This window comes from Thalassophryne amazonica, chromosome 12, assembly GCF_902500255.1.
Source record: "Thalassophryne amazonica chromosome 12, fThaAma1.1, whole genome shotgun sequence".
Lineage (NCBI taxonomy): Eukaryota > Metazoa > Chordata > Actinopteri > Batrachoidiformes > Batrachoididae > Thalassophryne > Thalassophryne amazonica.
The window spans coordinates 52,757,540-52,784,678 of record NC_047114.1 but is presented as its reverse complement, the minus strand read 5'-3'; the positions used below and the strand labels follow the sequence as shown (position 1 = coordinate 52,784,678).

The 27,139-nt window shown below is 40.9% G+C and overlaps 1 protein-coding gene across 1 annotated transcript in view; it reads left to right on the top strand.

Moving 5' to 3' along the window:
• Positions 1-22,452: 22,452 nt before the first annotated feature.
• cop1 (COP1 E3 ubiquitin ligase) overlaps positions 22,453-27,139 on the top strand; it is a 66,873-nt gene continuing 62,186 nt past the window's right edge. The window contains exon 1 of the mRNA XM_034183248.1: positions 22,453-23,070. Coding sequence (XP_034039139.1) covers positions 22,751-23,070 — 320 coding nt within the window. The 5' untranslated portion in view covers positions 22,453-22,750. The remainder of the gene's footprint in view (positions 23,071-27,139) is intronic.

The following is a 27,139-nucleotide window of genomic DNA, read 5'->3' as shown; positions in this document are numbered from 1 at the left end:
TTTAAATAACATTGAAGCGTGCCACCCTCTGCCCCGGAGAAATGACGGTGATAAACGAACCGTCATCATGAGATTCATCAACAGAAAACACAAAACAGCACTGTTAAAACAAGGAAGAAAACTGAAAGGGACAAACGTATTCATCAATGAACATCTCACCAAACGGAATGCCGACATCGCCAGGAAAGCACGCTTCTTAAAGAAACAGGGAAAAATCCAGCACACATGGACTTCAAACTGTAAAATATTCATCAAACTGAATGGATCACCAGAACAAGCAAAGGTTATGGCAATAAGGAACATCGAGGAGCTGGACAAATATGAACAATAGGTATGAGGACTCAAACACATCACAGCACCATGATGCAGACTGGAGCAACCCGCTCATCCATATCATCTACACCCGGAGACAAGAGAGACATAATGACTAAGTATAATGATCCGTTTATTTCTGCCCAGGAGCTCTGCCTAGATACATTTAATGATAATAACTCTGCTAACCACCCCTTCGAATCTGAAAATGATCCTGATACCTTTTTTCAGTGAGAATATTGTGAGACAGTGCAAATATTTTACAGAAGAACAATTCAGAAATTATAAAATGAATGATGAAGATTTTTCAATTATACATTTCAACAGCAGAAGTCTTTCTCGTAATCTGTCCACTATTAATGATTGTTTGAAAACATCCAAAAAACGTTTTTCAGTTATTGCAATTTCAGAAACATGGTTAAATGAGGATAACAAAGATCTGGTATATCTTGATGGTTATGAATTGTTCCTGGTTAATAGGCAGACAAGAAGGGGCGGAGGCGTTGCATTGTTTGTAAGGTCAGATTATAACTGTAAACTCATTAACAACATGTCATTTACAGTGGACAGCATCATGGAATGTGTTACCATAGAAATTACATCTATAAACTCCAAAAACATGGTTGTAAGTTGCATTTACAGAGCTCCTGGGACAAACATTGACACCTTTGAAGACATTATCTTAGGAATGTAAAACAAAATCAACAGAAATAAGCATTTATTTGTCTGTGGAGATTTCAATATATATTTTTTAAACCCTCACAATCATCCACAAATTACCTCATTTATAAACACCTTGTACTGTTTAGGACTGTTTCCAACCATCATTCATCCTAGCAGAATAACTATGGACTCAACAACTCTCATTGACAATATTTTAACTAACGTTATATCCGGTAATCTTAGTGGGGGACTACTGGTCAGTGATATCAGTGATCACTTGCCAGTTTTCTCAGTCTTTGCATTGGAGGGTTGTTGTATCTATCGAAGCAATATCAAATTCATGAGTAGAAAAGTAACACCTGAAACAATTGATAATTTAAGGGAGGATTTATCAAGTCAGAATTGGTCAGATGTTTTTGTTGATGATGTTGACAGGTCATATGATGCTTTCATTTCCATTTTTTCCAGTTTGTATAATAAACACTGTCCATTTGTTGACAAAATATATAGAAATCAATATAGCAACAAACCATGGATAACTAAGGGGCTTCAGAGGGCATGTACTCCCATTTTGTATGAGATGGACTCAAAGATCTAAAACTTTTTCCACATACACAATATCACCATTTCTCTCAAATATTGTTCACAAACCAGTCTAAATCTGTGATAGTGAGCACTTCTCCTTTGCTGAGATAATCCATCTCACCTCACAGGTGTGCCATACCAAGATGCTGATTAGACACCATGATTAGTGCACAGGTGTGCCTTAGACTGCCCACAATAAAAGGCCACTCTGAAAGGTGCAGTTTTATCACACAGCACAATGCCACAGATGTCGCAAGATTTGAGGGAGCGTGCAATTGGCATGCTGACAGCAGGAATGTCAACCAGAGTTGTTGCTTGTGTATTGAATGTTCATGTCTCTACCATAAGCCGTCTCCAAAGTCGTTTCAGAGAATTTGGCAGTACATCCAACCAGCCTCACAACCGCAGACCATGTGTAACCACACCAGCCCAGGACCTCCACATCCAGCATGTTCACCTCCAAGATCGTCTGAGACCAGCCACTCGGACAGCTGCTGAAACAATCGGTTTGCATAACCAAAGAATTTCTGCACAAACTGTCAGAAACCGTCTCAGGGAAGCTCATCTGCATGCTCGTTGTCCTCATCGGGGTCTCGACCTGACTCCAGTTCGTCGTCGTAACCGACTTGAGTGGGCAAATGCTCACATTCGCTGGTGTTTGGCACGTTGGAGAGGTGTTCTCTTCACGGATGATGCGAAGGAGATGTGTTGCACTGCATGAGGCAAATGGTGGTCACACCAGATACTGACTGGTATCCCCCCCCAATAAAACAAAACTGCACCTTTCAGAGTGGCCTTTTATTGTGGGCAGTCTAAGGCACACCTGTGCACTAATCATGGTGTCTAATCAGCATCTTGATATGGCACACCTGTGAGGTGGGATGGATTATCTCAGCAAAGGAGAAGTGCTCACTATCACAGATTTCGACTGGTTTGTGAACAATATTTGAGGGAAATGGTGATATTGTGTATGTGGAAAAAGTTTTAGATCTTTGAGTTCATCTCATACAAAATGGGAGCAAAACCAAAAGTGTTGCATTTATATTTTTGTTGAGTATAAAAAGAAAAACGTACTATATAAACAATTCATAAAACTACGAACTAAGGAAGCTGAAAGTAAGTATAAAACATATACGAATAAGTTAATCAATATCATGAGACTCAGTAAAAAAATATATTATAATGAGTTACTTGTCAAAAATAGAAATAACATCAAAAACACATGGAACATATTAAATGAAATAGTAAAAAAAAGAATAGAGTAACTAGAGATTATCCTTCATTTTTCAGAGTAACAACTACATCACAATTGATAACGACGAGTCTATTGCTGAACACTTTAATGAATACTTCGTTAATGTGGGTAAAAATCTTGCCAGTAAAATTGACTCATCAACTAATAACTTCTGGGTAAATAATTCAATGTTTAACAAATCTGTTTCAATGTTCATTGGTGGTACTCATGAAAGGGAAATACTTGATCTGGTTCATGGTTCAAAAAGTAAGAAATCGACTGATTTTAATAATTTGGATATGGCTTTATTAAAAAAAGTTATTGATTGTATAGTAAAACCGTTCAATTATATTTGCAATATGTCACTAAGTACGGGTAAATTTCCTTCTCAAATGAAAATAGCCAAAGTAATTCCTCTATTTAAAACTGGTGACAAACACACATTTTCTAATTATAGACCTATATCACTCCTGCCACAATTTTCCAAAATTTTGGAAAAAATATTTGCTAAAAGATTAAATGATTATTTACTGAAGCATAACATCATTTGTGAAGAACAATATGGATTCAGAAGGTCTCGAACTACATCACATGCTTTGATGGACTTTGTGGAAAGTATAGCAACTGCAATTGACAATAAACAACACACAATAGGTGTTTTTTTTTATTTACAGAAAGCGTTTGACACAATTAACCATGGAATACTATTAATTAAACTGCAGAAATATGGAATCAGAGGTCTGGCATATGAATGGATAGCTAGTTATTTACAAGGCAGATTTCAGTATGTTCAATTCAATAATACAAATTCTGAACTCAGGGATGTCACATGTGGGGTGCCGCAGGGCTCAGTGCTGGGTCCTTTGTTGTTTATAATCTATATAAATGATATAAGTTGGGTGTCAAGTTCACTGAGATATGTCCTTTTTGCGGATGATACAACTGTGTTCTGTAGCGGTGAAAATCTTGAACAGCTTCTGGACATAGTGGAGAAAGAACTGGAAAAGTTTAAGGTTTGGTTTGACGCTAATAAGTTGTCACTCAACCTTGGGAAAACTAAATGTATTATATTTGGAAATAAACAGGCACCCAAATGTAAAAATTTAACTATATATAAGCAATAAGGAAATTGAGTTAGTAACAGAGAATAAATTTTTAGGTGTTATAATTGATAATAAACTTAGCTGGAAACCACATATAAATTATGTGAAATCAAAATTGTCAAAAACTATAGCCATTTTGTATAAAGCCAAAGACCTACTGCCGCAAGAAGGGTTACTTACTTTATATCATTCTCTGATGGTACCATATATGACATATTGTGTTGAGTCATGGGGAAACACTTACAAATCAAATACCAATCCAATATTCCTTTTGCAAAAACGAGCCATACGAATCATCTGCAATAAACAATATCGTGAACCAACTCATTCTCTATTTGTGTCTTTAAATTTATTAAAATTCATAGATTTGGTCGATTACATTACAATTCAAACTTTATTTCGAGCGAAAAACCAAGCCTTACCGAGACATGTCCAGAGTCTGTTCCGATTGAGGGAATCCAGATATAGTTTAAGAGGTTGTGCAATTTTTATGAAACCACCAGTAAGAACAAATGTAAAGGGTTTTGTGTGTCTGTGGTTGGGGTGAGGAAATGGAACAAATGTTCAACAGAGGTTAGAATGAGTAGTACCTTAGTAAGATTTAAGAAACTACTCAAAAAGAACATCATGTCTAAGTATCATAAAGAAGCAAATATAATTTGATTTATATGGAATGTTCAATTTATAAGTGGGACTTATTGTATATTTGAATGTGTGGGTATGTATATGCGTATGTAGATATATAGATATGGGTAGGTGTATATGTACTCGTATATGTATATAAGTGACTGTGTATATGTATGTATATATTTATGTTTGTAAAGTATATACGTATGTATATAGGTATATATGGCACAGCCCAAGCAGAGGGTCACCCCCAAGAGCCTGGTCTGCTTGAGGTTTCTTCCTTATAGGGAGTTTTTCCTCACCATACGAGGTCTGTCCGTAAAGTATCGTACCTTTTTATTTTTTTCAAAAACTATATGGATTTCATTCATATGTTTTTACGTCAGACATGCTTGAACCCTCGTGCGCATGCGCGAGTTTTTCCACGCCTGTCGGTGACGTCATTCACCTGTGAGCACGCCTTGTGGAAGGAGTGGTCCCGCCCCCTCGTCGGATTTTCATTGTCTGGAAATGGCGGAATGAAAAGGACTTTTTTTCCATCAGAATTTTTTCAGAAGCTGTTAGAGACTGGCACCTGGAAACCATTCGAAAAATTTATCTGGCTTTCAGTGAAAATTTTACGGGCTTCACAGAGAATAAGGACTTTAACTACAGGTTTAAGGACCCCTTTAATGGACGGTCGGTGCGCCGCGCTGCGAGCTGCGAGCTGCGACGATGCGGCACAAACCACTGGATCATTTCTAAGCTGATGGCTCTGTGGATACGAGACCGTCGTGTGCTCTTTCTCTGGTTATCACAAGACCTGGACATCAGCCATTTTCCGGCAGATTTCACTTTTAACAAGAGATTTTGTCATGGAAAGCCGCGCGGAGGCGGGACATGTCCCAACTTGTCCTCTAACACTCCGAAACGGAGGTGTTCCTTTGTCTCGCTTCATCAGCGAATCGGTCGTGACGCGCGAAGCCTCCGCGCGGCTTTCCATGACAAAATCTCTTGTTAAAAGTGAAATCTGCCGGAAAATGGCTGATGTCCAGGTCTTGTGATAACCAGAGAAAGAGCACACGACGGTCTTGTATCCACAGAGCCATCAGCTTAGAAATGATCCAGTGGTTTGTGCCGCATCGTCGCAGCTCGCAGCGCGGCGCACCGACCGTCCTTTAAAGGGGTCCTTAAACCTGTAGTTAAAGTCCTTATTCTCTGTGAAGCCCGTAAAATTTTCACTGAAAGCCAGATTAATTTTTCGAATGGTTTCCAGGTGCCAGTCTCTAACAGCTTCTGAAAAAATTCTGATGGAAAAAAAGTCCTTTTCATTCCGCCATTTCCAGACAATGAAAATCCGACGAGGGGGCGGGACCACTCCTTCCACAAGGCGTGCTCACAGGCGAATGACGTCACCGACAGGCGTGGAAAAACTCGCGCATGCGCACGAGGGTTCAAGCATGTCTGACGTAAAAACATATGAATGAAATCCATATAGTTTTTGAAAAAAATAAAAAGGTACGATACTTTACGGACAGACCTCGTAGTTGCCTAGTGCTCGCTCTGGGGGTTGGTAAGGTTAGTCCTTACTGGCGTAAAGTGCCTTGATTCGACTTTCTTGTGATCTGGTACTATATAAATATAATTATAAGTGAATAGTATATTGATGTGTATGTCTGTGTCGACATGTAGTAGTGAATTTGTATTTATGTAAATATGACTGATTAGAATTGTTGGACTTGTACTAGCAGGGGTGGGCGCTAATAAGCTTTGCTTCAGCCCACACCCTTTCGGACTCACTAGTTTTGTCTGTGTTCGTTTGTGGAATTGTTCATTTTTTCTATTTGAATATTTTGTGTGCCGAATAAAAAACTTTGTCATTGTCATTAACTCCAGTGACCTTGACTTTACCAAAACAAACCCCTTAATGGCAACTCTCGGGCCAGCCTACACATACACAGCAGGTGTAGTGGAAACTGGCACCTCAGAGGAGTAGTACGTAGAACAAACAAACAAACAAACTCAGTATGTTTTCTCCAATTATAGTCTGATTTTATCTGGTTTACTTTGCAAACAAAGTGTGTACTTGAGGGTGGATATGGAGAGATGGAGGAAGCTGCTGGTGGCAGTTATGATGGGGCCCATGAAGGGGGAAAAAAATCCTAAACGGTGGGAAGCTGGAATTCCACAATCCCAGCCTGCCTGAATGTGAGATCTGCCGGCTCACCATTCATCTTTTTCAGCTACCAAAGTGTGCTTTGAAATCCAGCTGCAACCGTGTTGGGAGGGGAGGGGAGGGTTGGTTTTCGAAACACAAAAAAGGAGGATGAAGAAGAGACAGAAGAGAAAGGGCGACAGAGAGTGTGAATGGGCGTGCCCCACCAGGGCCTCCCCCCCCCCCCCACTGTACAGGACCTCCAGATTATCCTTCATCTGAGTTTGTCCTTCTTGACCCCGTCGACCCTGAGGCCCACTTTCTGTCTTCCTCATTCACTCACACACACTTTTCCTTACCCACTCGATCAACTCCTCTCCTCCTCCTCCTTTCTCCCACTCCCCCTCGTTTTGCTCCGTGTTTCTCTTATTCGCCACTGTGCCTGCATCATTGCTGACAAGCCCCCCCCCCGCGACATACACTTCAGAGAGAGAGAGAGAGAGAGCTCGGTTCCTCATCCAAAAGAGAGGAGGACCAAGTGGGAGAAAATACAAGTTGATGTGCAGCACAAATGAGGTAAAAAAAAAAAAGGGAAAAAGGGGAGAAAGAAAGAAGGCGAGGTGGGGGCCTGGAACTGGGAAGGGGGTGGGGGGTAGGGTGCTAAGGGTGCTATAGTTCCACAGGTGCTTTGATCAAAGGATCTTGCTCAAAGCCAGTTACTGATCTTAAAACCATTTATGTCCCAAACTACACTAAACTTTGGATGTAGATTATCGCCGTGTCTACCATCCCATCTGGAAACTGGTCAAGCGATAATTTTCCTCACCACAATAAGTGGATAACAAGTGGATAAAGAATAAAAATAAAATAAATAAATGAAAATCAAAAAAATTGCATAAATTTATCTTTAAATGGTGCTTGTTTGACCCATATTATTACAAGACATTTTGCATGGTGGTCCTTTTCAGGCAGGTATCCTTTTATGTATCCAGTGATTTTCCTCTTGGAGAAAACTTATTTTCACATCCTAACTGAGCTTCATAATGATACATAGAAACCTCTTCCACAAACAAAAATATGGGAAAATCCATGTTGTGTGTGCCGACATTGGAAGACCCTTTTTATTTGCCAATGTGGAGGTAAAAATGGAAAATCAAGTGGCAGGCTGGACTGTGAGCGTGAATACGTTAGTGCTCCTCAGGTTTTATTTGCAAAGCTGCAGGTGGACGGTTGAATGACAAGACCCTGTTTTTCTTGGCATAACCACTGGCTGCACTTTGTGGATGTGACTTACCCAGTCACTTTCAATGTAAAGGCAATATCAACTGAAAATACAAACATGAGGTGGCACTGATAAAATTAAATCACGAGTTGTTCCAAAAGGAACCAAGTGTGTGCTGCAGTCAGTAATGAATAATTTGTAACTTATCAGAGGAACATTTGAGCTCCTGTGCTTTAATCAAAATATTACTCTTAATATTCTGACAGGGACTTATATATTTTAATGTTACATGCTGTTTTTAGTCTGCCTGTCATTTTTATTTATTTATTTATTTTAACAGTTTCCACTTTGCAAATATATTGGCCACTTAGTTTTACAGAATGATTCAGAAGCCTTTTATTTGATTTGGGTGTGTTCACATTACCAGCTGCAATGACCTTAATTATTTTTCTATTCTATTTCTCAATCTGTGTACTTTTTATATCTGGACTGTTCACACTGATGATTGTTGTGAGTGTTTTCACAGTGCATGAATCGTTGGAGAGCAGATCTTAATCAGATCAAGGGCGATATATGCATGTGGCCTTAATAGGATTTAAAAAAAAAATTGATTTAGCATGTTCACACTACTCAGAAATAGGCATATCAATAGCACATGCAAGCAAACAACTAAATAAACAAACAACAATCAATACAGAAAAACATGAGACTAAACCACTTCAACTGACATGATGTAGACGTAGTTACATTTTTGTCAGATTACATATGCAAGAGCATGCTCTGTTAGCCCCCCAACCTTCAACTAGACAAAGCAGGAATAATTGGTTAAGTCATTAAAAAATTACTATGTTTCAAACATTCTGAAGTTATGAAAGTATTTAATTGAACCACTTTTATAACTTAGCCTTTATACCATATAAGGCATTTAGCTGTATATGGCATAAATTATTGTTGTAGAGTAATTTATGATAATTCACTCTCCTCATGAACATGATGGGTTTTACACAAAGGCAGCATTTACAGTGTTTACACCTGTCATGAGGCAATTGTTTGATTTAATTTTTTATTTTTTTGTTATGAGCATTTCTTGAATCTGGCATGGCACAATCATAGGAACCCATATCATACTATAAAAGGAAAGAAAAATTGGAGAGAAGTTCATGAAAATGTTCTTGCATGAGGACAATTGTATCTTTTGAAGCTGTAAAACTGCGTTTATCCACTGAAGTACAATTCCACCAAACTGCCAGATGGTGATGCTGTACTATGATGATAATGTTTGTCCATCATAGTCAATGAAGACCGTGCCTTTCCATTGACGTTGTGAGTCCAATAGTGACATATCAGCCAATCCTTGCACTGACACACCTGCCACACATTGTGTACTTAAGGCTTGGCAGGAGGCGTTTGCCTCCCTTGCCTTGCGCACAGCCCACTTGCTGACAGGTAAGGTGTTGCAGCGATATTCAGCAGACTTGATGCCTTGACTGATCAGTTTCTGTGTGAAAGCTGGTCAGAGGCAGCATCTTCCCAGCTTTCCACCGCAGTATTGAAGCTCTTTAGTGTTGCCTCGACATTGTCCTTGTAGCACAGCTTTGGGCATCCAACATGCCTCTTACCCGCTGCTAATTCCCCATATAGCAGTACTTTGGGGATGCATTGGCTGTGCATGGGCTGGACATGCCCTGCTCATCTCACTTGCATCTTCTTCGGGAGGGTTTGTATGCTAGGCATGTTTTCACGGGTGAGAACCTCTGTGATGGGGATATGATCCTGTCATTGAATTCTCATCAGCCTGCATAGACATGTTGTGTGGAGGTTATTCAGCTGCTGGGCATGTGTGCTGTATATCATCCAGGTCTCACAGGCATAACAAAATGTGGTGGCAACTCCAGCCTAGTAAACCTTGTGCTTGGTACTGAGACTGATGCCCCTTTGCTCCAAGACATTCCATCTGAGTCTAACAAAGGCACTGCTGGCCTTGGCAATTCTGCAATTCATGTCCTCTTTGATGTTTGCCTGATGTGACATGGTACTGCCCAAGTATATAAACTTATCCACAATATTGAGGACTTTGCCATTTATTGTGATGTTGGTTTTCTGGTAGGACTTGCCAGAACAGGGTTGGAACATGACTTCAGTTTTCTTGGTGCTGATGGTCAAGTCAAAGTTTTCACATGATCCAGATAGCCTGTCTTTTGACAATTTTGCATTTCCTGTTCACTTGTGGCATTGAGAGTACAGTCATCAGCCAAAAAGAAGACTTTGATGACTGTCTCTTTCACCAGTGTTACTGCAAACAGTCAGTGTTAGTTGAAGACCTTCCTGTCTGTTCTGTACCTGATGGCTATTCCTTCCTCACTGCCCTGGAAGGTGTCAGAGAGCATGGCTATGAAGATGATACTGAAGAGAGTTGGCCCCAGGACATAGCCTTGCTTCACTCCATTGGTTACTGGGTAGGCTGCTGATGTTTCTCCATCATCCTGAATGTGGGCTGTCATGCCATCATGGAACTGGCATATGAAGGAGATGAATTGTCTGTGGATATCCAAATGTTGCCATGATTCTCCATTGGCCATCTCTGCTAACTGTGCCAAAGGCCTTTGTGAAGTCAGTAAAGGCTTTTTTTTTTCATTTGCCTTGAATTTCCTTCTACAAGAGTGCAGTGGGCCCCAGACCCGGGGTCTAAAGCTGCACCCTTAACATTACTGACTTTGTATCTAAGGGTTCTCTTCAAGATGGTGACCTTTCCTCTCCTCAAATACTGCCTTTGATCTCCTGCCCCACTTCTCAAGTTTGAGTAAGCGAAGCAGTGAGAAATCTTTTTCTTCTCCCCAATGGACCAATTTACAATGATGCAGTTTCACTGGATTCTTTTAGCCCTTTGATGGTGTTGTTGCTGGGGTCCAGGATCAGAACTATCTGGTGGATGACACCGCTGATCTGGTGGATGACCCAGCTGAGTGCTGCTACAGAAGAGATGTCTCCCCACAGCACTGGGAGAAGTTGCACCATTTTCTTCATATGCCCTGGTGCCTAGGCGCTTTGTGGAGGTTTTAGCTGGGGTTTGTTTCTTTTGAAACATCCTCATACCAAGATCTCTCCTGGCAAACCCCTTCACAGTGGGACCGAGGACACTCGAGGCTTGTGTCCAGTAGGAACTCCAACCCACCAGTATGAAGGTCCTTGTGCTGTTCTTGGTATTTCTCTTGAAGTTGTCTTGCTGCAAAGACCATGGCCACTGTGCCTCTACCAGCACGGAAGCCACACTGGCTCTCAGGGAGGTGTTCAAGGTGCTTGATGAAGTGATTGAGAAGAATCTTTGCAAGGATCATGCCAGCTATGGACAGGAGTGAAAAGGCTCTATGACTGTCACAGGACAGTCATCTTTGAAGTCCTGGGGGATGGTATCTTGCCCCACATGGACTGGAAAATGATCACAGAGGATAGATAATTTTTCTGCCTATAGGATTGCTTATTTTACAAGCATTTCTTAAATCTGACATGGCACAATCATACGAGCCAATATTGTCCTCAAAAAGGATAGAGAAATTGGAAAGAAGTTCATAAAAATGTTCTTGCAGGAGGGAAATTTTTCTATCTTTAAAGTTGTAAAACTGATAAGGAGTGTTTCAAAAAAAAAAAAAACAACCCAAACTGCAGACTCTAAGGAGGTTGTACAAAAGAAAGTGATTTATTTTACCCGATATGGAAGTCCAGTCCAACAAACAAGCAAAAACAACAATGACACAGATAGAAGGGAATGTACATGTCCAACAGAGGTAGAACAGAGTACGGCAACCAGAACGTCATGGCGGAATCAGGAGGGTGGCTGTGCAGCTGGCAGTAGTTGACAGCAGTGTCAGGAGGATGGCCGTGTGGTCAGCAGCAGTCGACAGCGGAATCTGGAGGGCAGCTGCGCCAGTGGCAGTAGCTGACGGTGGACTGGGGGCAGCCTTACATCAAACAAAGATCCATGGCAGAATCTAGAAGATGACCAAATGGGACTCTGCATGACCAGTGAGTTTGGGATTGTGGCTGTGGTGTGACCTGGGGAGTGACAGCTGAGATAGAATCACTGAGGGTAGGGAAAGCTGGGGAAGTCAACAACTAAAATCTAGGTTGTGTAGGTGGAGTAGCCAGGAAACACAAAATTGATTGGGTCATCAATAGAAGTGGGAAGTAATTTGCATTTAAAGTATTAAGGTACCCTGACACTTGCATGACTTTGATCCATGCACTTGCACAAACGTCATCATAACAATCCCATCAGCTGTGTTCCCAGCTAGACACAGCGCTTTGTTCCACCAGCTGCCACGTGCTGTGCGCTGGACGCTGCATATATAAAATAATTATTTCATAGCGGATTAATCATTTTCTCTGCAAGTTGGCCGCTGAAAACGGCTCTAATTGCTTCCTAAATCACAGAGCACTGCTCCAGCCAGAGCCGTTCGCGTGTTCACTGAATGAGCTGGAGAAAGCATTTGGAGCCGTCTAAAAAGGCTGGCTTGGTAAAACAGTTACATCACCTTTCCTTCTAACAACACTCAATAAGCATTTGGGAGCTGAGGAAACTAATTGTGAGTGTCATGATTGGTTATAAAAGGAGCATCCCCGAAAGGCTCAGCCGTTCACAAGCAAAGATGGGGCGAGGATCACCACTATGTGAACAACTTTACAGCTTGGGACTCCAGCAAGGGCAGTCACATCTCCTCCTCTCTCCTCTATCTCTGCTCCAACCTTCAAAGTCCCTACTTCACCAGGCTGTGAATTCTTCAAACTATATTGGATTAATCATGGAATTGATCAGCTGGTCTATGAACGCTATTGACACCATTTTTTCTACAAGAACATCAGGGCCGGGGGACCATGCATGCCCGGATGGAACTTACCCTGCGGGCTATGTTCTCAACGCCTGGGAGACTTGGTGGGTCGCATGCTTTGCACTTTTCTCTGTGGAGGATGTTGAGGATTTATTCATATTTGGATTCATAGTAGGAGGGCTGGTACTTATTGGTTTATGTGCTGCCCTGACCTACCGGAAGATTGGCAAGACGGCTGCCGCCAAAACCATGACCCTTCACTTGTCCATCATGATTAATGAGTTGGGCAAGGCGATGCATTCTCAGACTGCATTAACCCTTGAACTCAGATGCAAATTGGATAACATCTCGGAGCAAATGCGTGCCTTGCAGGAGAAGGTGAAGATTTCAGAGGCCGGAGAATTTTCATAATTGGGATTTGGTTTGTTCATGTGAAGCTGGAAAAGTGTTTTTCACTGCTCAACCACAAACACGACAGGCTTATCAGCTTGTCAAGGATAAAATGCCCATTGTTTTTCCTCCAGAAGAATTTCTACAGCCTTGGGAATATTGTCTGCCTCCTTATCTCTCTTACTCCAGTACACAAGGACAGACAGACTCACACATGGACAAAGACTGAAGCATGCTCCACTTTCCCTCTTATCTCCCCTCCTGCCCTCCATCACACACCCCATCCCGGCCACCACTCACGCCACCCCTTTTCCCCTCCGGGGGCTGCGCGGCTCTAGCTGCGGCAGGTCTCTGTTTCCCCCCAAACTAGCGGAGGCGTGACTCCCGTTGCAGCGGCTACCACACACTCACATCGCCTCAATTTGGGAAACGGACTGTTTCAAGTTTAGTGCACATAAACAATGTCAAATGTATATGTGTTGTCATAATTCTGATGTCTGCCATTATAATGGTAAACAAGTAATAATTGTGGATTAAATTGCTGTATTTGTCTGTGGAAATGTGAGAGTGGATGTAATCTTGTTGTTGTTGCACTTGTAATGACAATGACAATAAATCTCATCCATCCATCCAACTGCGTGAAAAAATAGTCCAACAGTTTAAGAACAATGTTTCTCAATGTTCAATTGCAAGGAATTTAAGGATTCCATCATCTACATTCCATAATATAATCAGAAGATTCTGAGAATCTGGAGAACTTTCTACACATAAGTTGCAAGGCCAAAAACCAACATTGAATGCCCGTGGCGTGACCGTCATTCCCTCAGGTGGCCCTGCATTAAAAACCAACATCATTGTGTAAAGGATCTTACCGTGTGGGCTCAGGAACACTTCAGAGAACCATTATCAGTTAACACAGTTCGTCACTACATCTACAAGTACAAGTTAAAACTCTACCATTCAAAGCGAAAGTCATGCATCAACAACATCCAGAAACACCACCACCTTCTCTGGGCCTAAGCTCATTTGAAATGGACAGGCGCAAAGTGTAAAAGTGCACTGTGGTCTGATGAGTCCACATTTCAAATTGTTTTTGGAAATCATGGACATCATGTCCTCCGGACAAAAGAGGAAAGAGACCATCCAGATTGTTACCAGTGCAAAGTTAAAAATCCAGCATCTGTGATGGTATGGGGAAGTGTTAATGCCCATGGCATGGGTAACTTACACATCTGTGATGGCACCAGCAATGCTGAAAGGTACATCCAGGTTTTGGAGTAACACATGCTACCATCCAAGCAACGTCTTTTTCAGGGACATCCCTGCTTATTTCAGCAAGCCAATGCCAAGCCACATTCTTCACGTGTTACAACAGTGTGGCTTCATAGTAAAAGAGTATGGGTACTAGACTGGCCTGCCTGCAGTCCAGACCTGTCGCCCATTGAAAATGTGTGGCACATTATGAAGCGCAAAATATAACAACGGAGACCCCAGACTGTTGAACAACTGAAGTCGTACATCAAGCAAGAATGGAAAAGAATTCCACCTACAAAACCTCAACAATTAGTGTCCTCACTTGTCCTCTGAATTATCATTTCATCCAAGTGATTTAAATAATCTAAATTAAAATGTTAATGAATTGAAGCCCTAATTAGACCAACAGCTTCAAACTCAATGATGTTACATTTTTTAACGATAGCATACTAACATAAATATGTAAATATTAAAATCTTACCAATGTGTTGGTTCTTCAATATCACGTCTGCTACATGGTGTGGTGGTAGCAGGAGATGAGTTTCGAAAGGTGATGAAGGAACCCGCTGAACAGGCAGAGAAAGATATCTTCTGGTTGTTGCTGAGGGGGAGGCATGGACTTTGGGGGCCAGGCGATGCCTTGGGCAGCAGCAGGGGATGACAGTGAGAAATCGTGGTTATTGTTCCACCACCAGGAGATGGATTATGGTAAAGGAATGAAATATCAATGATCTGTGATCTCCAGCTGATGACCTGTTAGGATGTGTCAAGGTGTTGACAGGCCTCCTATAGAGTATCATACTACCAGCGGAGGTGTCTCAAGCAGTGATGCCTACCAGGCCGACCAGCAACCTGTACATCATGGAATTAAGAAGCTGGAACCAGTCAAAGAGTGCTGATTCTTGATATACTTGATGAATTTGTCCCTGTTTAATTAATGATGTGATTAATTATTTGACCAATCATTTCACCACCAAAATGCAAGACTGTCACAAACTATCACACTGTCCTCATACACGTATTCTGCGCCATCCTCAAATACCTATGCACCACTCCTGGCGTCCTCAAGTAATACCACACCTCTCTTTTTGTACCATGTCATATTTTTCTATCGACAAAGACACAGTGCAGCTTTCTCTATACTTCTCTGTCAGCACTCCAGTATATAATAAACAGATTGTATTTGTATAGCACTTGACCCACTCTTGCACATCAGGATGTCACCATTCAAAGCACTCAAACAGGAGCAATTTGGGGACTAAGCACCTTGTGTAGTCTGCGAACTGAAAGTGTGACTTTATGATCACAAGACCCTTTCTTAGGTTTTCTCCTATAGTGCTCTCTTCTGGCATGAAACCATATTGCTACTCAGAGATCTTAATCTCTCTTCTCAGCCTATCTTCAACTATTCTTTCCTGCAGTTTCATGCTGTGTCTGATCAGCTCTCTGCACATCACACTTATTCTTAAAAACCGGTGACCGTACAATTCCCCTCCACTCCTCAGGCACATTCCAAAAGTTCATATTCCAAGAGTTGGTAAAATAATTGATTTAGCACTACTAGATGTTGCACTCGTAGCAGCACTTCAGGACCAAAACACACTGGCTTCCCTCTTTGGCCACTCACCCCAACTATCCCTACTCTGTATTGAGCAAAATGCCAATTGGAGCCCTTTAGCAGATGGTGGTAAAGAGGAAGAGGAGGAGGAAGACAAGAAGAAGAAAGAATCTTTGTTGTTATTGTAAATACATGGATACATACAATTCTTCCTCAAAAACACCCTCTGGAGTTTTTCCTTACCACTGTTGCTTATGTGCTTGCTCAGCGGGGTTGGTAAAGTTAGACCTGACCCTTGTGAAGCACCTTGGGGTGACTTATCTTGTGATATGGTGCTATATAATTAAACTGACCAAAAGTTCTCCTCTGCATTTGACCAATCCTAATTACAGCTAGACCCAATCCAACCAGTAGCAAGAGTGAACAGCCACAATCCCAGGGACCCAGGGACCAACTCTAGATGTAGAGACACTGCCTAGGTCAAAGGCAGAAAAAGGAGCAGGACTCTGATTATTTTTTTCCATAATGGGATGAAACCCACGCAGACACAGGGAGAACATGCAACCACCGAGCCACCATGTTGCCCTTCAGTGCTCTCCATTTTGGAAAATGCAAAACTTTTTTAACTATAGCCTGATTACATTCTTGGACAGAGGCCTTTGTTTGTTGCTGAATGTCACTTCTGGGGGGGGGGATAATTTCTGGAAAGTTGCTGCTGTCCACCAGGGAGAGAGCATATCTCACCCATATTGGCCTCTCTTCATTGGCTTCCTGTTAATTCTAGAATAGAATTTAAAATTCTTCTTCTTCCTTATAAGGTTTTGAATAATCAGGTCCCTTCTTATCTTAGGGACCTCGTAGTACCATATCACCCCAATAGAGCGCTTCGCTCTCAGACTGCAGGCTTACTTGTAGTTCCTAGGGTTTGTAAGAGTAGAATGGGAGGCAGAGCCTTCAGCTTTCAGGCTCCTCTCCTGTGGAACCAGCTCCCAATTCGGATCAGGGAGACACCCTCTCTACTTTTAAGATTAGGCTTAAAACTTTCCTTTTTGCTAAAGCTTATAGTTAGGGCTGGATCAGGTGACCCTGAACCATCCCTTAGTTATGCTGCTATAGACTTAGACTGCTGGGGGGTTCCCATGATGCACTGAGTGTTTCTTTCTCTTTTGCTCTGTATGCACCACTCTGCATTTAATCATTAGTGATTGATCTCTGCTCCCCTCCACAGCATGTCTTTTTCCTGGTTCTCTCCCTCAGCCCCAACCAGTCCCAGCAGAAGACTGCCCCTCCCTGAGCCTGGTTCTGCTGGAGGTTTCTTCCTGTTAAAAGGGAGTTTTTCCTTCCCACTGTTGCCAAGTGCTTGCTCACAGGGGGTCGTTTTGACCATTGGGGTTTTTCTGTAATTATTGTATGGCCTTGCCTTACAATATAAAGCGCCTTGGGGCAACTGTTTGTTGTGATTTGGCGCTATATAAATAAAATTGATTGATTGATTGATTGAATGCACAAAGCTGTTGGTGCTCACTACTACTTGCAGATTATAAACATGGAGCAGGGCAGTCATTTCATATGGAGGGACTCACATGCAGTGTTGTAGTTTAATGAAGTAGAAATACTTTCTTACTGTACTTAAGTAGAATTTTGACATATCTACTTTACTTTGTTATTTACATTTCTGACGACTTTCATTTTTACTCTGCTACATTTCCTCAATAAAATGTATACTTTTACTCCTATACATTTCTCTTAAACATCTTCATTACTCGTTATTACAATATAAAAGTAGAAGACATTTGATTGGGCAACTCCTGTTTGCAGAGGTGAAAGTAAGCCAGAGCGCAACTGTACACCAAGAAGAGATACAGTCCTCCACAGCCGGAGTGCAGCACATTCCATGCCTACAGCATCAAGTGCCATGTTTGACATAAAACAAGTTTAAAAGACAAAAAATATAAAAGATGACAGGTTGAATCTGCGCCCCCACTGAGGAAGAGAAAGACTGTGGAGGGTGAAAACTATCTGCGTTTTGGACTCCAAATGCACACACGCTGATGCGCGTGCGCGCACACACACACACATACACACGGATCAGCTCCCACTACAGTCTAGTGCACGATCAGAGTTAAGGGAAAACTTCAGTACCGACAAAACTGGTCAGCGTAGCTGTTTCTTTTCGTTTATTTTATTTGAAATGTTCATGAAGAAGTGCTGCAAAAAAGTGGTGCCACGTTTTGATTCGAGAGCCCAAAGAACGCTTCGTTTGGTGGCTTTGCTGTGGTTGGTGGTGTTGATGCTTGCATTTTTTTGTTTGTTTTGTTTTTAAATTTTCCTTAAATTTGGCATAACTGTGTATAAATAACTGTTCTGTTTCACAAGAGCCTGGCTGTTCTGTTTAATAGAAAAGTGTGTGTGGGTCTGTCAGGAAAAAGACTGCCGGTCTTCAGAAAAAAAAAAAAAAACAGCAACTTTATTTAGAGCTATATACAGTTGTGCTCAAAAGTTTACATACCCTGGCAGAATTTTTGCTTTTTTGGCCATTTGTAAGAGAATATAAATGACAATACAAAAACTTTTTTTTCCACTCATAGTTAGTGGTTGGGTGAAGCCATTTATTGTCAGACAACTGTTTCCTCTTTTTAAATCAAAATGACAAGAGAACTACCCAAATGACCCTGATCCAAAGTTTACATACCCCTGTTCTTAATACTGTGTATTGCCTCTTTAACATCAATGACAGCTTGGAGTCTATTGTGGTAGTTTTGGACGAGGCTCTCTGATGGTAAAGCTGCCACTGAATATGTCTTGGACTTTATAAACATTAATTACAAAGAAATACAAACAGTATGGCACTTTATGGTAAATCTGCATGGAGTAGACAGTTCTCAAAAACTGAGTGACTGTGCAAGGAGGAGAAGAGTGAAGAAAGCCACCAAGACACCCAGACAACCCTGAAGAAGTTATAGGCTTATGTGGCTGTGATTGGAGAAATTGTGCACAGTACAAGCTTTGCATTTTGCATCACTAATCTTAGCTTCATAGTGGAGTAGAGCAGAGAAGGATTTTCTTTCACCAAAACAGATCAAATCCAGGCTTGCATCTCAGATGTACCTTCTGGCAATTTGTAGCTAAACTTTCAGGTCTTCTTTTTAATAAAATCCTCCTCTATACCACTTTATCATGAAGATGGATAACTGGTGATACAAAATGCAAAGCTTGCACTGGGCACAATTTCTCCAATCACAGCCACGTAAGCCTATAACTTCTTCTGGGTTGTCTGGGTGTCTTGGTGGCTTTCCTTTTTTCCTTTATGAGGTACTTTATACAAGACTGCTCACATGCACTAAGCAAGTATGTGTTATGCATATATGAAAAAGGAAAGCACCTTTAAACAGTCTGGTTCAAAATGTGATTTTTTTATCCTCTTTGCAGCTGTCCTCACTTCATCAACACGAATCTTTGCATTTAATGATTCAGTCTTTCCACATAATCTTTCTGATTTTCTTCATTCATCAGCTCCTCAAAATACTCCCTCAACCTTCTCAACACACTGTCTTCACCTTGCCAGCACATTTCTCTCCACATATTTTATCACTCTAACCTGCTGTGCATCCTTTCCATTTCAGTCCCTCTGCACTGAAATAATGTGGAGTGAAATTTTCATTACAAAATACATACATACATAAAATCAAAAGCTTTGCAACAATTTCCACGTAAAAAAAATTATAAGTAAATTTAGCATGGTATTTTCTCTTGTTTTTGGTTAATATAAATGTTATTCACTTGTCATTAGTCAGTTCTGCTTGTTCCACATCTTATAAAAGGAACTTTATATGTAGTTTCTCATCTTGGAACATACTTTCAAAACTCTGTGTGTGCATGTATTAATTTATTCAATATATCTTAAAAGACATTCACTTTTATCTCTTCTGTATATATAAAAAGAGTTTTTTGGTCATAAAAACATGTAAACAACAGGTATTTCATTTAATTTTAGTGTCTCCTTAAATGTCCTTGTTGACTATCTTGCTCTAGTCTTACTGTTTGCTCACTCTCTCTCTCTCTCTCTCACACACACACACACACACACACAACACACACACACACACACACACACACACACACACACACACACACACACACACCACACACACACACACACACACACACACACACACAGCATCCATCTCTTCACTCGTTCTCCTGTTCACTTTCGTTCACCACTTCATGCCCCTGTGTTCCTTCTCTACAGCCTTTTTTCTCAGTCACTCTCTCTCCTTTCTTCCTTCCTTCTTCCTGTGCGAGACGTTTTCAGTTTTGTATTGGCCAGCAGGGGGAGTAATATAGCTTGGTCTCTCTCTCTCTCTCTCTCCTCTCTCTCCATCTCTCTCTCTCTCTCCTCTCTCTCTCTCTCTCTCTCTCTCTCTCTCTCTTCATGAGTGTTGCCGTGTCTCTGCCTGAAATACATCACCCCATCAGTGTATGGACAACTTTACTGGCTGCAAAAGTGATTATTTCTGTTCACAATAATGATTAAATTGAATTTGTAAAATTACTTTCGAATTTTGTTGAATCAAATGTTGCTTTTGCATGTGTACACACAGTGCTCCCAGAAGCGATTCACAGCGCTTCAGTTTTTCCACATTTTGTTATGTTACAGCCTTATTTCAAAATGGAGTCGATCCATTTTTCCCCTCAAAATTTTACTCACAGCACCCCATAATGACAACATGCAAAACAATTTTAAAATGTTTCAAAATGTATTACAAATTTAAAAAAAAAGCAAAGAAATCATGTGCACATAAGTATTCACAGCCTTTGCTCAATACTTTGTTGATGCACCTTTGGCCCCAATTACAGCCTCAAGTCTTCTTGAATATGCCATGGTTGACTCAGGAACTGACAGATAGTGCCCAAAGTGCAGGCATGACCCGGAGACAGAGAAAACTTTTTACAGTTTACTTTGGATGATATGCAGGCAGATTTGGCTGGTGTGGCCTGGTAGTGGAGAACAGGAACAGCTGGGCAGGGCAAGCAGACGAGTTGAATATGGGTGGACCAGGTGTGGTGGATCTGAAGCACAGAGAGAGGAGGTAAGCAGAAGTTTCAGGAAGACAAAGATCAAAAATCCGAAACATGAAAAAAAAAAAACTTCAGAGGTGAGGCCTCGTTGTCAGTACCACAATGGAGACGGAAAGATCTGGCAGCATCTGTTCTTCTTCTTCGTGTTTAATGGTGGTTGGCAACCAGCTTCTATGGAGCATTACTGCCACCAACAGGACTGCAGTGTTGGTCAGGAGCTGGCAGCATCTGGATGTCTGAACCTTGTTGTTGTTCACAAACCAGTCTAAATCTGTGATAGTGAGCAATTCTCCTTTGCTGAGATAATCCATCCCACCTCACAGGTGTGCCATATCAACATGCTGATTAGACACCATGATTAGTGCACAGGTGTGCCTTAGACTGCCCACAATAAAAGACCACTCTGAAATTGCCCACAATTGACAACCTGATCAACTCTATGCGAAGGAGATGTGATGCACTGCATGAGGCAAATGGTGGTCACACCAGATACTGACTGGTATCCCCCCCAATAAAACAAAACTGCACCTTTCAGAGTGGCCTTTTATTGTGGACAGTCTAAGGCTCTATATATGTTTACAAAAGTCTCAAAAGCTTTTTTTTACATTGTCATTATGGGATATTGTGTGTAGAATTTCAAGGGAAAAATTAATTTCATCCATTCTGGATTAAGGCTGTAACATAACAAAATGTGGAAAAAGTGAGGCACTGAATACTTTCTGGATGCACCGTAGTTGGTATTTTGATTAGCAATCTATTTTCATGAATGTTTAATTAAAAAAAAAAAAACCTTTGCATGTTTTATTGCTTTATTGTGTTAAGCATTTGAAATTTTTTCACCTTAAAGTGCAGTAATAATAATAAAAATAAGTCCCTTTGGCTGCTCCCTTGTTTTGCATTCAGGATTGCAACACCAAATCCAGTGTGGATCTGCATGTTAAATTGGCACGTTTTACGCCAGATGCGCTTCCTGACACAACTCTGCATTACATGGAGAAATATGGCTGGAGTGGGGTGATGATGATGATGACTCTTCTTCATAATTTTTAAATAAGTCATCCGTTTTACATATTTAATAATTTGCATGAAATATTTTTAATCAAATTCATGCACAACCTGAGAGTGTTTCAATTCATCTTGAGTGCTCCAGCATGTTTGCACAAAGAATCTCATAAATCACTGTAATGTTTCAAACTATTTCATTAACAAATTATCACTTGTCGGGAGGACACACGAATATGAAACCATTGTATTTTATATATTCTGCATTCTTCTGGTGCAACACATAACAAACAAACAGACAATCAGGAATTGTATTATATTATATTTTCCTTGTAGCCCAACACAAAATTCTGTCAGAAATATGGATGGCCCTTGGACCACAGAAAATCCAAAATTCAGCTGCAGCTGTTATGCAATTAAACCCCTACTCGCTAGATGGCGGTGTTTGAAATCCTGTGAGAGTCTGTGGTTGGGTAATCTGGTTTTCTCTTTATAGCTAGTAGCGGCTGGTTGGTTAATCTCCTGAAATAACGCCTGTATTGTCAGTTGTCTCAGTGCTTGTGTTTTTAAACTCTCCTTGCGATAACGATACTCTCGAATAGTGTCAGTGACAGAAGCGAAAGACACGCCAAAGTTAAACACAGGACTTTGGGGTGTTAGTGTTTTCTTCCAGGATGCTAGCTAGCTAGCTAAACAGCAGCGGTGTCCGGATGCTTTGAACAGCAGCGCAGCGACTTCGCGGAGTTTCTCGTCGGTTTTGGATCATGTCAAGCAACCGGCCACAGCAAAGCGCAGGTAGGACCAGTTCTGTGTCCAGCCCAAGTAGCAACATGCCGGGAGGCGCTGTAAGCGCTAACGGCAACAGTTCTACAAACATCGTGCCTTCCCGGAGCCTTTCAGTAGCCAGTGAGGGCGTCTTGTCCGTGCCCACTTTAGCCGCCGTGCAGTCGTCCAGGGGCGGCTTGGCTTCGCTGGGCAGAGCTTCTGCGTCGTCGGGCGGGAGTAGAAAGAAGACTCTCCATCAAACACCCCTCTACAACGGCCTCCTGAATTCGTACGAAGATAAAAGCAATGATTTTGTCTGGTGAGTTTGCTGTGCCTTACTACTGGGGTCTCTGCTCCTGAATTTGATTTGTTTTGGAAGTCCAGCACATGTAACATTGTTAGTGTCCTCAAAAAACACCGAGAACAACAGATGTTGGACATTTAGATAATTGAGTCGGTCGCACATCCGGGCACTTTCGTCTGTGAGGTCTTATAGTCCAGTAAATAAATTCTGATGGTTGGACAAAATTGCCAAAAAAAAAAAAAAAAAAAGCTTTTTCAACTTTTTCTGGGTAGGAAATCAGTTGTACTAGCTTAGATAAAAAAAAAAAAAAAATCTACCAACATCTGTGAAGTGCTCATACCTTAAATTCCTGAAAATCCAAGATGGCCGCTGCCGAACTAAAAACTTTAATTTACTTGCTATTGAAGCAAGAAATGCAAATGAAGTGTCTATACCTATGTTTTTAATGCCAGGAAAGTCATTTCTAATTATGTTTGCATCTCATTTTCAATCTTTTAAGTGATTATGGCACTTTACTATGAAAGTTCCTGTTGAAATAATACAAATTCAAAAATGAAGCATGCAAAACAACTAACATGTCTTAATTTGTTTCTCTGGCATTTCTTAAGTCATCAAATTGTTATCTAGATTGACAATTATACAATAATTTTAATATGATGGTAGATATCTCAGACTCTAACTTTTCTACGGGCCATACTAAAATACGAAATGGGGCAAAATGGGGACTGATAATCACGAAATGGGGCTAAAATGTAATGAAATGGAACCAGAGTGAACCAGACTTAGAGTATGGCCTGACCATGCCTGTTGACAACTTCATGGCTGTGATCACGCTTAATGAATACTCTGGCGTGGTCCTTCATGTGATCGAATTTTCCCATTGCCATCACCTTCCCTATAATGTAAGGCCTTGACACAGTGTCACACCCTGTAACAGCGTGTAGGAAGAGTATTGAGGCCACAAGGTCAGGGTCTAGTTGTTCTTGTAGGGTGTTGACGTTGATGATCTTGGCTGTCTGCAGGAAGATGGCATGATGTCTGGGAGTGAAATGGTGAGTTTACATTTGATGTGAGGGTAACAATATCTGGAAGATTTCTCACTGTTGTTATCGTTACTCTGGAGCCATATTTTTTCCAATTCTCTCTTCAGTTGCTTTTGGGTGTACACATCTGCTTCATCCAGCCCACTGCTTGTGATCATGTGTTGATGCAACTCCTGGGGTGTTATGGTCTCATCATCATTTTCCTCCAGATATTTGAATGCATGATGCAGAGCTACTGCCTTTGACATAGATGTTGGGCGACTAACTGTCCTCCTTTTGTTGGAAGATGTAGTTCTTCTTGCAATGTGAAACCAGCTTAGGACAGCTTAGGCTTCGACCACGCTCAAGCTTTTGCTTTGTGGGTATATAAAGGGCCTTCTTTGGTGTGTGTGTGTGTGTTTTGTTTTTTTTTGTTGTTTTTTTTACTTCAAAAAGTAGAGTAATCAGAAATGAATCTAAACGTTTGTATTGATTTTCTGTAGTAAACTGCTGTGTATAAAGTAGCAGTTCTGATGCTCCTGTGCAGTGACACACATTTCTACACTCTTCTGTGTTTTGGACTGATGTAGGGCTGCAGCTATCGAATATTTTTGGAATCGAGTATTCCATCAATTATTTTATCGAGTAATCGGATTAAAAAAAAGTACGTTAGCATTTTTAAACTTAAGCAGTGGCACAATGTCACTGTGCCATCATGCAGATTTTTAACTTTAGGATGTTCCCTCTTTCTCTGTTTAGGTATTTATTTATTTTTTCACATTATGAAGAGTTTTGGAGCTTTGCCAAACCATAAGCCCAGGCAGTCTGTGGACAGGACATTCTTTTTTTTTTTTTTTTTTTTTCTTATTGCACATTTCATTTGCACTTTTTGTTGCTGTGATTTATTCAGTGTTTAGTGTATATTTATACATGCCGTACAGAGCAGCTCAAACCAAAGTCAAATCCTGTGTTTTCTGTGGATACTTGGCGAATAACAAAGCTTTAAAAAAAAAACGGCTGTGGAGTGCAACATTTCCACAACAGCTGCACTGATGAATTAACTCTACAGCCTGTTGATAAAAACTCTTATCAAATCTGAATATAGGCATTTTTTAAATAGTTAAACATGATTAATTTAAAGTGCGCTTCCTTTCATCTGCAGAGGTGGAGAGCAGCCAGTGGAGCAAACCACATTTTAAAAATTATAAACGCACTGGTTCACTTTAAATGCATAATAAGTCAGTTTCAGATGATCAGCACAGACCTTTTCTCTTAAAAGGCTTTATTTTACTCAGCATGTGGCTTTGTAAACTTGAAGCATTGCTTGCTACATTGATTAGCGCTTACATTAGTTATGGGCATGCTCTACGGTCTTATTGTTTTTTTTTGTGGGAGCATTACAGTGCCACCTACAGGCCTGGCATATGTACTACAGCTTTAAACGAAGCTTTGAGGCAAAGAATTTGCCTCGAACATTTTTTGTAATCAAATTATTCAAATTACTCGATTAATCATTTCAGCCCTAGACTGTTGCCTAGTTTCTTTTGGCTTTAAAGTAAGACTGTAACAAAATTTGACCCTCAAAATGCAGGCAATAGTGTTTGAGGGATGTAAATGTAAAATGTTACTTTGGCCCCGGTCTCCCCTACAGTCCTTTCACCTGGAGCGCTGAGACTTTGACACCAGGATAAGTTCTCCCCGATGGAACGGAGACGTCTCATTTTGGGGAAAAACAGTTTTGGTCGGTTGTAGTACGTCTGTCTGTTTTACAACATTTGGAAAGAGGTGTTATTTGATTTAAAATGTAATTTGCTTTGACGTTATTGATTGCGGAATGGTCTGTCTTTCCAACTTTACTTGGCAGAGAGCCGCAGCAAATCCCGCAACACGCACACACACACGAAGTGGAGGATATTATCATCATTATTATTATTATTTTCATGAGGGACAGTAACTAAAGTTTACGAACCAGAGATTGTGGGAGATATTATTGTTCCAGTCCACAGCAGAGAACCACGTCATTGGCTGGCGCACAAAAAATGCACATTAATATAGGATTATAGTTGTGGTACATGGCTGTGATCATTGGCGAATGAATAAAGACTAGACTGTCTATGTGAAGCGGTGGATGATTCTCGCTCCTGCCCGCAACAGCAGAAAAAGAGTTTAATCAATTTAATTACAGACTTTACTCAGCAGAAAAGGTGAGTCACCACTGACATCTTTAAATGACTTTGATATAAGTTGAATAAACAATCAATGTAGAGAAATGAAAATTTTCCCATTACACACCCTTAAAAACAGCGCAACGGCCCAACTGCAGTGTAATTTTTTTATTATAACAGCGTAACAGACTGTTATGCTGCGAGTTTAGTCTACTGCACGACACAGGTCGTACAAGTATGGATTTCGGCAATGCATTCGGGACTCGATGCACATTAGTGGAAATACCCTGGATTTGGTTCTCGCGCGTGGTATTGCTGTCATGAATATTGAAATCATGCCTCTTACATCAGTGGTCTCTGATCACTCATTTATTAAGTTTACAGTTTCGCTGCCGTGTTTAGTGGAACAACAACCTTATATATCACTACAGCGATGCATCAACTCCTCAACTAAGACTGAATTTGAAGCTAAACTGCCTGATGTCTTAGCCTCACATTTGGCAAATACCCAATCAGTAGACAGTCTTGTGGATAGTTTAAACTCAGTGCTCAAAACTACACTTGACATGATTGTGCCACGTGTGTTAAAACCGTGCTCCCTCAAAACACAGTCACCTTGGTTCAGTGATTACCTGCGTGACCTCAAGAGGTCTAGAACAGAAATGGCATCGTTCAAAATGACAAGTTTTCCACCTTGCGTGGCGTGACGCTATGTTAGACTATACGCATGCATTACTGCCTACAAAGCGGACCTATTACTCTGATCTACAAAAACAAGCATAACTCAAAGTTCTTGTTTGACACGGTGGCAACACTTATTCATGGACAACTACCTGTAGTTCGCTCTCCTTTTACAGCACAAAATTTCCTGGACTACTTTGAGAAGAAAATTAAAGA